Raw genomic sequence first — 11,889 nt, 5'->3', positions numbered from 1 at the left:
ATAGAGAGAATTCGAAAGGTTCCCACATATCATAACAAAAGAGAGTACTTGGACACTTGAGTCGATGTTACAGACATGCGTGTACTAACGGCATCAGCCATCAGTGGTAATATACGATCAGAAGCTAAAAAGATCTTACAACTTTGGTACTAAAATCTATAAAAGCCATGTTCAAATTATTAAACTTCAAAGAACTGGAAATAACTCAAGTTCCCTTGCATTCCAAGATGAGAAATATCAAGAACTAACAATTTTGTAAACAATATTATCATTATGGCATCATATAAGAGCTTAAATCAGCTCAAAAGCAGAATTAAACTCTCCACAATCAACACTATTAACAGCTCCCTTGTCCCAAATCAGGTGATCATCGAACTTTCATTTTAACAGAAAACGCCCATATCGTTTTGGTATCAACTTAGATTGTGCAGGAGAAGGGGCCGACAGCAGACATAAATAGGAATTTATTTACAGAGGGATCAATAACAGCATCTAGAGAAGCTCCCACTCCAACTCTAATGAGTCATGAGTTGCTGCCGTTTTAGCTTTTGTGTGTTTCGAAACAGTGGGTGCAAGTGCGATAGCTTCCTCACCTTGTATGTTCGGTTCTGCATTCATGATGCCATATTGTGCAGCAAGTTGCTTGTATTCCTGCTTCCTTGCCGATGACTTCTTTTTCAAAGAAAAAGTGCTCTGAATCTTTTTCTGCAACACAAGTATTTAGTCAAGAAAAAACCGCTTGTTTTACTGCTTTATGTTTCCTCGTTTGTTTAAAATGTAAGCTTCAATACATGCACAGCAAAGAGGGAGGTATGAAATACCTTGTACGACCGTCTTATTTCTTCTTTGTGGTTGACAGGACGATAATCATTTCCTTCCACTAAAACACATGTTTCCTCAAATCCTAAATCAGATTCATGTCCAGTAGGTTCCATTGATTGCACAGTAGCGCCATTTTCCTCTTCTAAATCTGGATCGCGGTTTGCTGAACTTTCTATAAAAGTTAACAACATTAGCATCGAGTTTGTATGAAGAATTATGATGATAAAAAACTAGAGAACAATGATAAAAAACTAGAGAACAATGATCTCAATAGATGTGCTAATTTTAAAACCAAAGCAAACCCAGTCCCACGAGTAGGGGTCTTGGGAGGGTAAAATGTACGCAGATTTTACCTCTACCCCTACAGACTGTTTCCGCTAAGACCCTAGCTTGAAAAAAAAATTAAAACATATTTCCGCGAGAAATATTTGGTACTAAAAGTTAGACTGAAGTTTGAAATGAGCAGGATTTGCAGGTTCCCCATGTGAAAACCTGCACTATAACCCTCCTAGAATATCTTGTCACTTCGAAAAAAAAAAGGATCAGAGAACATATGTATAACCTTATTAACGCAAACATAACAGGAGGTGTATTGAGAGCCTATACAGCCACATAGGCCATTACTGCGGCATGGTTCGAATTTCCAAATCTAGGAGGACAAGCTCCATTATTTCCATGTAAATTGCAACATAATTATTGGGCACTTGGTTAGACTATTACATGGTTGGTATTTTGGAACTAAATTAGAATTTATTTTGTTCAGATTTGAGATATTTTGGTATGGAGTTGGTAAACCTCCAATTCAGTTTACTTATGCTAGGAGGGGTAAGCAATACGGGTATTTACGGAGTAGAATAAAAGGGGTAGAATATATAATAAGGTCATGTTTGTAATTGAACACTGTTTAGTTGGTCTGGGGGAGTTTATATGTTGTTTTCGGAGTTTCTGTTTTGTAACTTTGGGCGGGAGTCCTTGGAAATGTTTTCTGACCTCTCGAATGTCAGGAGAGTTCTAGAAGCATTCGATTAGTAACCTGTTAGTCCCATTTCATTCCAGTTTATACCAGGATTATATAGTGGTTATCCAACACTCGATTGAAATTTGTAAATATGCCAGCCGTTATGAGATGTATCTTGAATAGAATTTGGACACATAATACAACAAGAGCAGACATGTTCAGGTTATAATTCTGACAGAACACCGTTTTCTCTCGATCTCAGCAACAGCAAAAAGATGTAAACATCACTCCTATAAATCTTGGGTCACTCATGATCGTGAGTTAAGAGTAAATGTCCATTCAAACACAACTTTATGCAGCTACACATGTAAGCCTTTGTAAGATTAATATGCCTTAATCATTCTACTCGTGGGGAAATAAAATGAGAAACGATAATTTTGTGGTAATGACCATAGCTGCTTCACAAACCATAGTATGATCTTAGTGGTGGTGACCATTTTGAGAGGAGAGAGAGAGAGAGAGAGAGAGATCCAATATCAGAGACGAAACAGAAGATACAGCCTTTGTGGATAAGGGTTCTGTACCTATGTCATTGCACACACCTTTGCTTCGTGCACAGCCTGGGATCTTCACGGAAACAGCCTCTTGATCCTATCGGTTGAGGTCTGTGTACATCCTATCCCTCCCATACCCTACTCCCAAGTCAGATATAATGGGTTGGTTTGGTTCTGTAACTATGTCAATGGTGTCTAAGGGAGGTCAGAAAGCTAGTTTAACTTATCTATGAGCTTTTTATTTGACAAGCCAAAAATGGAAGTAGAAAACAAGATGCATGTAAAACATGAAAATGCTGAGTTGGATGAAAAGGTACCGACAAAAAAGTCCATCCCACCATCCATAAGAATTGTATCCCAGATCATTGAAAATTAAACTTGATGAGTGTAAATTTTATGAGAGCAGAAATTAGCCAAGCATAATCATACACAATTTTCCTTGTTAAGTCTTTGATCTCGTTTAGGAAGGGAAAAGAAAAACGTGAGCTTATGTCCAGATATTGAATACTCAATTAAAATCAGAAGATAATAACTTCACCATGTACTTTTTCATAAAAACATTTGACCAGTCTCCTTGCCTATCGGATGGCCAGGCCAAATGTAAAAAACAATCGCATATATCATATATGTCTTCCAGACAAAACAATAAAGGACAACAGGGGCAAAGACTAATAAACAGATGCAATCTCAATATTTTACTTGATGGAAAATTAGTTTCTGGAAAATTGCATAACACAGCATTTCTAATAATAGTAATAGTTAAAATCTGGGCCAACTAAGAACTTGGAAACCTCAAATATCAATGTCGTAATCCAAATACTACAAGCTTCTTTTCGTAATTAATATAAAAAATTTAATGCTTAACCTTTAGATTTTTTTCCCATCATGCAATGCCAGTACAGGTTTGCCGATGATGTGGGAATGAATCAAATTAAATTATGAAAGTATGGGCCACAACCAACTACATATTTGGAGATGAGAGGTATGAGCGAAGTAGTCAAGATCCTAAAGCGGAAATGAATCTCGTGATTCAATTTTTGTCCCCCAGTTGCACGTTGAGATGACATAACCCACAAGACAACATGACAGTGTTAATGAGGATACGTGCACTGGGGATGAACAAGACCATAAAGGGCAGGAAAATTAAAGAACCAGGATAATACTCAAGATCTTAAAAGATAGACTACGAATGTGTTTGCAATAATCGAGCAAAGTACTGGGGTGAATAACATGCTATTTGCTCAGGTACCTTTAAAGTTTGATACATAGACAACATGACAGTGTTAATGAGGATAAGTGCATTGGGGATGAACAAGACCATAAAGGGCAGGAAAATTAAAGAACCAGGATAATACTCAAGATCTTAAAAGATGGACTATGCATGTGTTTGCAATAATCAAGCAAAGTACTGGGGTGAATAACATGCTATTTGCTCAGGTACCTTTAAAGTTTGATGCATGCAGCCATGCAGACAGAGTAGATGAGATAAAAAAACCCGAATTGCCAAGTCGTTCTCTCATTATCACTTAAGTCTCGAATAAAAAGTTGAAGCATACAAAACAATAAAAATTTAAACAAAATGAATTAATGTAATGACGTTACCTGTATGGGACCAAAAGACCTCTTCACCAACAGATTGACCACACTGAGCATTAGCACTAATGTGCGAGTCTGTCTGAGAAAGAGAAACTTGCCTGCTATTTTCACACGAATCTGCAGTCAGGAGAGCAAAACAAACAATATGAAGATTGAAGATTGAAATTTCGCTTTAAAATATACTCATGGTACAATTCAATATTTGACAGGGCAAGCTTGACAATGTAAAACTGGATGCGCCATTAAGGAAGATCAAACTTACAAAGCAGAGCAGAGAAGTAACCTATTGTAGTCCCAGAAATATTGCAACAGTTGCTTTCTTAGGCTCATATTAATTGTTATATGTTCTCTTTTGGTAAACTCATTTGTCCCCCATTGTCATCATCACAAAATTTTGTGGTGTTGGCTCACAAGTCACAACATCTAGTTATCTACTTAATTGAAAACCAAGAGTCCAAAAACTACCGCCTTTTTGTCGTGAAAGGAAGGGATTGAAGGCATTCCACTCATTCTTGAAACATTTGTTACAATTTCCATGAGATTGGGAGAGCATATGTTAAAAGCTATTACTTGAAACTCCATATCCTAATCACTTACACCAGTGAAATAACAGAAAAGGATAAAAACTACCAGCTTTATTAAAAAAAAGGAAGCAGAGGTCCAAATAAGGTATACTGATGTACCTGTATGGGGCAAATGTCCATCGATAGTCTGACCACTTGGTTCATTAGAACTAGCTTGTGAACCCATCTGAGAAACCATCCCACTAATTTCACTTGTATCTGCAGTCCAAAGCAGATAGCATGAAGAATACTGAAATATGAAGATGTGCAAATTCATTTATGAAGAATTACCTGAGCGTTCTGCTCTTATGATATTGCTAGAGGAGATGCATCTCGATCTTTTCCCTCCCTTTGCACTGGACTTGGTAAATGATGTATCTACAATCATATTACGTATTCTCCCTTCCTTCTCTCCTCTTGATCCACATTCTACAACTTTGTTTGATGCTTGCATGGCCATCCGGTCACAATTTGCTTCCTCTTTATCACTAATTTCCTCCCAATTGAAAGATGCTGCAGACCAATCTTCCCAAACATCATTGCTCGAGTTTGATTTATCTTCAGAAATACCCTTGATACACACAGGATCTTTAGCATCTTCCTTGATGCTTGATATTGATTTCTTGTGTATTCCAAACTCAAGATAAGGGTTAAGTAACAAGTCAGCACTAGCAACTCTCGATAGATCCTTTGACGACGGAGGAAGCATATCCTGCATGACATCAGAACAGAACCTTTTCATACTCGCACCCACTGTCTGGACTTGATTTTCAACATATTTAGCTGTTTCCTGAGAGAAGTCATGTTAAGCTATTGGAAGGCAAAAATAAAAGTTTAATATAAGAGAATTAAGCAATTAAGTTGGAAGAGCCTAGACTGTCAAGAAAGTAAGTTATACGCATCCATGTCAGCAATAGCATTGATTGTGTTAAAGCTGCTACCAATACTCACTCTTATCCAGAAAAGGAGGACAAAAAGAAAATAGTCTCACCAGAAGGGAATGCAAATGCAAATAGCAGTTTGGAAAGAACAGATATATGATAACTAAATAAATAAAAATACTGCTACGAACTCTGCTTAACTTCTCTGCCCAGCATACCAACATGAGAAAACTTTTAGGACCTACCATATTCAGAGGTTTTAGTTTTCATTTACTTTTATCCCTTCTAGATATATACATATATACACATATATATATAAATTAAACTTGCACCCCCTCCCCCAAAGAATTTACAGTGTGATTGTACTATACAAATTTCTAGGAAACAAACTAGAATGATGGGTTCAAGTATGAATGATAGTGGGTCATACCTGACACATAGCTTCTTCAACTTCCAAGCACATAGCTTCGAACTTTTGGTATATATTACCAACCCATGCAATACCTTTAAGATCCATGGAATCCATATATATCAACTTTACCAGAATAAGGGAGAAATCTTTATGTAGCTTTGCTTGATCACTCTCCAAGATAGTACCTGGATCAACACAGATTCATTTAATTAGACTGTAGTTTCGTAGGATAAACTCACAACACTAGCAAAACATTATTGATATGCTCAAAGATAATATTCCTATCACTCTATCAGTTACAGTATAGCAATATGCAGATAGTTCAATACAAGATTTATTTAACCTCTTAGTGAAAAGCAATGCAGCAACGCAAGTTCTATGGAAAAAAGGTGGTGAAGTTGGAATATTAAATCAAACCCTCTCATTTATATGATCATTATCATGTGTGCTGTAGCTAAAAATGAAGTCATAGACCAGTAATTATTTAGCCAAATATTCCATAATCTATGCATCATCATGGACCAATCACTTGATTCCTACTCTCTTCTTCTGATAAAGCGAACAACAAAGACAACCTAGTAGTATATAAGATAGCTCGATATAACTTCGAAATTTTCAACATTTATGACGCCATGTGCCCATGCTATCCTTTCATCCACTCAATTTAGGAAGGGATATCACTAGTTATTTCTGAGGGGTAAAAAGTTCAAATAGGTTCAATCAATTTTCTTTGATATGATTTTTGGCAGCATCCATTATCTTCTTCCCACTCAACAAGTAATGCAATCAGTATAGATCTCAATCCTTGGTTCAAGAACATAGACATACGCTCAAGTAAAAAATATATAGAAGCTATAAACATGAAACTACCACTTTACTGGACACTTCTTTATCCCAAACATTATTTTTGAACTTTCTTATCTTCCATCTATGCAACAAAATATGTAAATAATACTTTTGACATTCTATCACAGTGGTGGAACTACAAAGACCTGGATGGGTGCATCAAATACAAAATTTTGAAAATCCTTTTTACAATTAAAGTAACTTTGTAGAACTATATTCACAAACAGATGTGCCAAACGAAGTTACTTTTCCTTAATATAAATTGTTTTATGCACTTGAGTACAAAAGCCTTAAATCTCAATCCCATATATGCATAAATACACATATGTCAATGATGATCTGCACAAGGTTTAAACATGAAGCTACCGAGTCACAACATACTTTCATCTTCCTTAATTACTCTTCGTTTTTTCCTAATCTCCCTTTTGTAACAAAATATAAACACAAAACATAAGAAGCATCCCAATTCCTATGATGGGTCTATTTATCAATTTATCACAGTGGTAGAATTCAAATGCCCTGTGGGTGTGGTAAAAAAACCGGAAAAATTAGAAATCAAAACCTTCTTACATAAAACTAAATTTGAAATAAGATGGAAACATATGGTAACTTTTTAATAAAGATTAAACTGAACCTACATCATCCCGTATTCCCGTAAGTCCTGTTTCCTTTATTTATTTTTTAGCATCTTCTGATTCATCAAAGCCACATAAAACTGTGGATTATAACCGGAGGCATATAATTTCTTGACATAAATATCCATAAAATAAAATTGAAGTCAAATCATGATCATCCATCATGTACAGCAATAATAGATGATCGTCAGGCCACATAGCTTGTTAACAATAAATAATAGTATAGGAACCAACAATTCATCCATATAAGAAACCTCGAACTGGACAACAGATATATACATGTCGATGATCACAAATCAAAATACTGTGAGCATATTGAAAATTATGAAACAAAAGCACTTACGTTTTGCAGATGACGAAGAGAAGCCCTAAAAAAATATGTCTTTTTAAGAAGAAAACCCTAATAGATGATGATGATGATGATGCACAACGACCATAAAGATTGGAAGGAGGGTTTAGGGAAAGAGTTTGAGTAAGGGAATCAGAAACGTAGATACGGAGTTAACCTGGGTTTGGGTTTGGGTTTATACACGTGTTGCCATTACTTTCGATGTTGATTAATATCATTATATAAATTAAATAATTAAAATGTAATTAATACAGAGTAGAAGAATATTCGTATAATATAACGAGATAAATCTTTATTTTAATGTTTAGTTTTTATTTTGTCTCTATTAATATAATACGATTTTATATGATTTTAAGAAAGTGATAATGTTTTTATTCTTAAATTAAATATAAATTTAAAGATAACATAAAATTTTGAAAAAAAATAAATCGATATTAATATCAAATTAACTATTTAATAATTTTCGTTTTTTTGGTGTAACTTATTTAATTTAATTTTTTATTATAAGTTAATTTAGATTTAATAACAAAGTAATTTTTTTTTGATTTAATAATATAATTTTTTATAAAAATAATAATTAAACATTTAGAATCAATGATTATCTTAATTATATTTAAGATTTTCTATATTTAAAATAAATGTTTATCCTGTATTTGATTATGCAAAATTACTTGTAATCTTGTAATAATTAGAGCGAAACACATATCATTTATACTTAAAAGTAATCTTGTAATCTCAATCCCATATATGCAAAATTACTTGTAATCTTGTAATAATCTTGTAATAATTAGAGCGAAACACATATCATTTATACTTAAAACACTACTTTTAAGTATAAATGATTAAAATAGAAATGAATTGTAAACCATATGGACGAAAAAAAATCAATAAATTTTAAACCAGAAAATGTAATGAATTATAAACCACGGGATGAGAACTGTACGAAAATAGATATTTCCAACAAATCACGGGGACTAGAAACGTAATTTACTCTATATTAGATATATGAAACTGAATATTTTACCGGTAAATATCAAATAATCATGTATAAAGTGTGTCTCTTCAAACATTAAAAATTAGTTGTTGCGACTTGAAATCATAATAATTAGAGCGAAACACATATTATCAAGTCTATTGTATCATGTACATGTACGTCAAATCATATCTATATCTATCCATATATAACAGTTGTCTACTCGTTTAATATTGTGACATATAATACTTTATTGTAAATCGAGAATTAAAAATAAAAAAAATCAGATATCTTTTTGTTAAAAAGGTAAAATCTAGAATTTATATTTGAATAAAATTAATATTACATGTGGTGGTTAAACATGTTTTGCTATTTCAAGATCCCGTTAAATAAATAAAAGATAAAATATTGGTGTCAAATTAAAATTTATAAAATTATCGTTTCATATATCTTCTTTGATACAAAACCATATTATGGTTTGAATATTTTCATATTTAAAAATAAAGATGCGCTAGTAAGGCTTAATGAATCATATATTTGAACATATTTATCAATTGATTGTTAGTTACTTATGGATTTAAAGAGATTAAAAGTTTGTATATATGACATAATTACGGCTTTGCAAGATGTTTTTTAACCATGGATGTCCATGTCACTTTGTACGTCACTCGACTAATCTTATGGTTCTGAAGATAACAGTCAGAAAAATCTGCAATAGGCCTAAAGAGACTCGAACTAGTAACTTATGAATAAGAGCTCCTAGGCATAACTTTTATTTGACAGTTGGTTTGATGTTGGTAATGAGAACAATAGCAGTTGTTTCATAATCAGTTGCAATGACATCTCCAAAATAATAGGTTTATCATGTTAGGATTGTTTGATTTTTTTTCCCATTAAGGGTGTGTTTGTTTACATCTTAATAATGTCACCAAGAGGTAAATGTCTGATTCACTTAGATGCACTATTGTTTGGCAACATTCTTTTAAAGCCTTTGAATGGTTAAATCCCTCTGATTTATTCTATAACCTACGACAAGCACATAAGTTTCATATGCCAACATTTCTGTCGTCGTCTTTCTCCTTTCTTTCTCACATTTGCATCACTCTTGACTCCTTATCACTGCTTGCATCCGACTCTTGCTTGAAAGTGTAAAATCCTTACCTCTACATTGTCTTTTTTTTTTAATGTGTAACACCCGAGATTTTATGATGTAATTAATTAGATTTTAATCAAGTCTTAATCAAGGTTACATTCGTTATTTAGGTTCGTATGTCTAGTTTCTATATTGGTGGTTAAGCCTTGTGAATTAGACCTTAAAACGGCCTTTAAATGAGGCATTTCAGGCCTCTGTATGGGTCATCCAACCCTTATGCGACAACCCTTGCATTGCATGGCCAGGTTCGCATCTTGTGTACCATAAGTGGGGAGTTTTGGGTTCTACGACCCTTGTGACTGCAACCTTTGCACCGCAAGGCCACATTCATGTTTATGGTACCGTTAGTCTACTCAGAAACACGAGCGACCCTTGTGTCGTGGCCCTAGGGTTGCATTGCAAGGTCGCATAATACCTGCAGGTGTTAAAATCGGGATTTTCATATTAGACTTCATTTATTCACTCACCAACCCATTCCTCTCTACATTTACTCCCTTTTGGTTAAACCTTAAGCCCATTAAATGACATTAATCATCAAGTTTGGAGTGTTAGAGCTAAGGATTCAAGTTTAGAGTTCAAACTTCAACATGTCACCACGATTTCTAGGGTTATCTTGGTTTTTAGGTTTTCACCAAAACCAAGCAATTTCGAGTTCACTTTAGTTTGGATTAGTAGGTTGTTACTTTTTCTTTTATATCATTTGGGTAGTAAATGCTTCACACGTTCCCCACAATTGGGTGATTTATATATTTTTGGGTATGGTTTCTATATCGACTTTTGGTTTAAATTTGCTCCTATTTTAGGGGTGTTACAGTATGTGCTATTTACATTTGTTTAGATATTTTTTTTTATTTTCATCTTCGTCTGCATCTTTTTGTTGTTTTTTTTTATCTATTTACATCCTTTCCTTCTTGTCTGCACCTTTTGATAACCCGTGAAAGCCCTTTGTGTCGGCATCCCTAGTGCCTTGTAGGATCATTTTTATTAGGGGTGAACGTGGGTTAGGTTGGGCGGTTTACAACAATTTTACAACACAACCCAATTATGGCGGTTTGGAAATCTCAACCCAACCCAACTCATTCAAAAGTATAACCCAACCCAACCCTTGCGGGTTGAGGCGGGTTGGATTGGGTTGGTGGATTAGTAGTTACCTAATTTGACGAATGAAATAATTCATAAAACTTAAGTTTATAGACCATACTATAAAGCGTCATATATAAAAATGTTACAATAGGTTTATAAGACGTTTTTGAACGTTTCAACAAGTGTTTTAGAATGATCTTTAAATAAAATGTCGTATTAGTTATTTTATAGAAACATTTTGAGAAGTGTCCCGTAAACTCATCTATTTATAGGACATCTATGCTCACATGACACTTTTTCAAGTCGTGTTGTATAAAATAACTAATACGACACTTTATTTTAAAAACATCATAGAATTTGTTAAGACGTCCAAAGCCAACTTATAAACATATTGGAACTCTTTTAGATAAGACATTTTTCTAATGTAACTCTTTAGAAGCGTCATAGATTGATGGATTCGTCTATCAAATATCCATCAATATCATTCATATTTTCCAACATATCAATTTATTGTTGCTGCAAAACAAATCAATAATTTTTCTTATTAATTAGATTATTTGTTATCATTCTTTGATCGTGAATCTCTTTTGGTAACCTATACGTTTAGTTAAAATGAAACAAAATATAATATCAATAAAAATTATATAAAATTTATACATTATTAATATATATATACATAATAAACATATATATATATATATATATACTAGTGGTGTACCTGCGCGATGCAGCGTGGGTGAATCACAATTCTGAAACATTAGTTTGGCCTTGAATCATGAGTTTGTGTGATCATTTTGCAAGTCAACTAATATATAAAGTTATCGATTAATACAGTGTATTAACCATAAAACTGGATTCATCGAAGCAATAAAGTTGATTACTTGTTGGGACTAAAGTCTCGAGGAAGAGATGCTACACCTATTCAAATATAAATGTCTCTTAAAAGCAAATCTAAATGTCCCTTAAGAAACCGAAGAAATAAATATAAAGCAAGTAATATTCAACTTAAAAACCATGAGAGGCACAAGACATACAACAGGGGTCTTTGACATTCTTTGAGAATG

The 11,889-nt window shown here is 33.7% G+C and overlaps 1 protein-coding gene across 4 annotated transcripts; it reads right to left on the bottom strand.

Annotated features, from left to right (window-relative positions):
* Positions 1–204: 204 nt before the first annotated feature.
* On the bottom strand, positions 205–7,762 carry LOC112524626. 4 transcript variants are annotated; one of them, XM_025134540.1, is made up of 7 exons: positions 7,611–7,762; positions 5,805–5,971; positions 4,785–5,283; positions 4,614–4,712; positions 3,937–4,047; positions 822–994; positions 205–705 (listed from the first exon to the last, which is right to left on the bottom strand). In XM_025134540.1, the coding sequence occupies exons 2-7, from the start codon at positions 5,898–5,900 to the stop codon at positions 493–495; spliced, it is 1,191 nt and encodes a 396-aa protein (XP_024990308.1). In that variant the 5' UTR covers positions 5,901–5,971; positions 7,611–7,762; the 3' UTR covers positions 205–492. The 4 variants fall into 4 exon arrangements, with proteins under 4 accessions (XP_024990308.1, XP_024990309.1, XP_024990312.1 ...); XM_025134541.1 differs by having other exon boundaries at positions 822–985; XM_025134544.1 differs by having other exon boundaries at positions 4,785–5,276; positions 7,611–7,725.
* Between the last annotated feature and the right edge of the window lie 4,127 nt (positions 7,763–11,889).

Source organism: Cynara cardunculus (assembly GCF_001531365.2).
Source record: "Cynara cardunculus var. scolymus isolate 2C chromosome LG 13, CcrdV1, whole genome shotgun sequence".
NCBI classification, from domain to species: Eukaryota; Viridiplantae; Streptophyta; class Magnoliopsida; order Asterales; family Asteraceae; genus Cynara; species Cynara cardunculus.
Note: the sequence above shows the minus strand (reverse complement) of the source record. Positions and strands in the feature narration are given on the sequence as shown.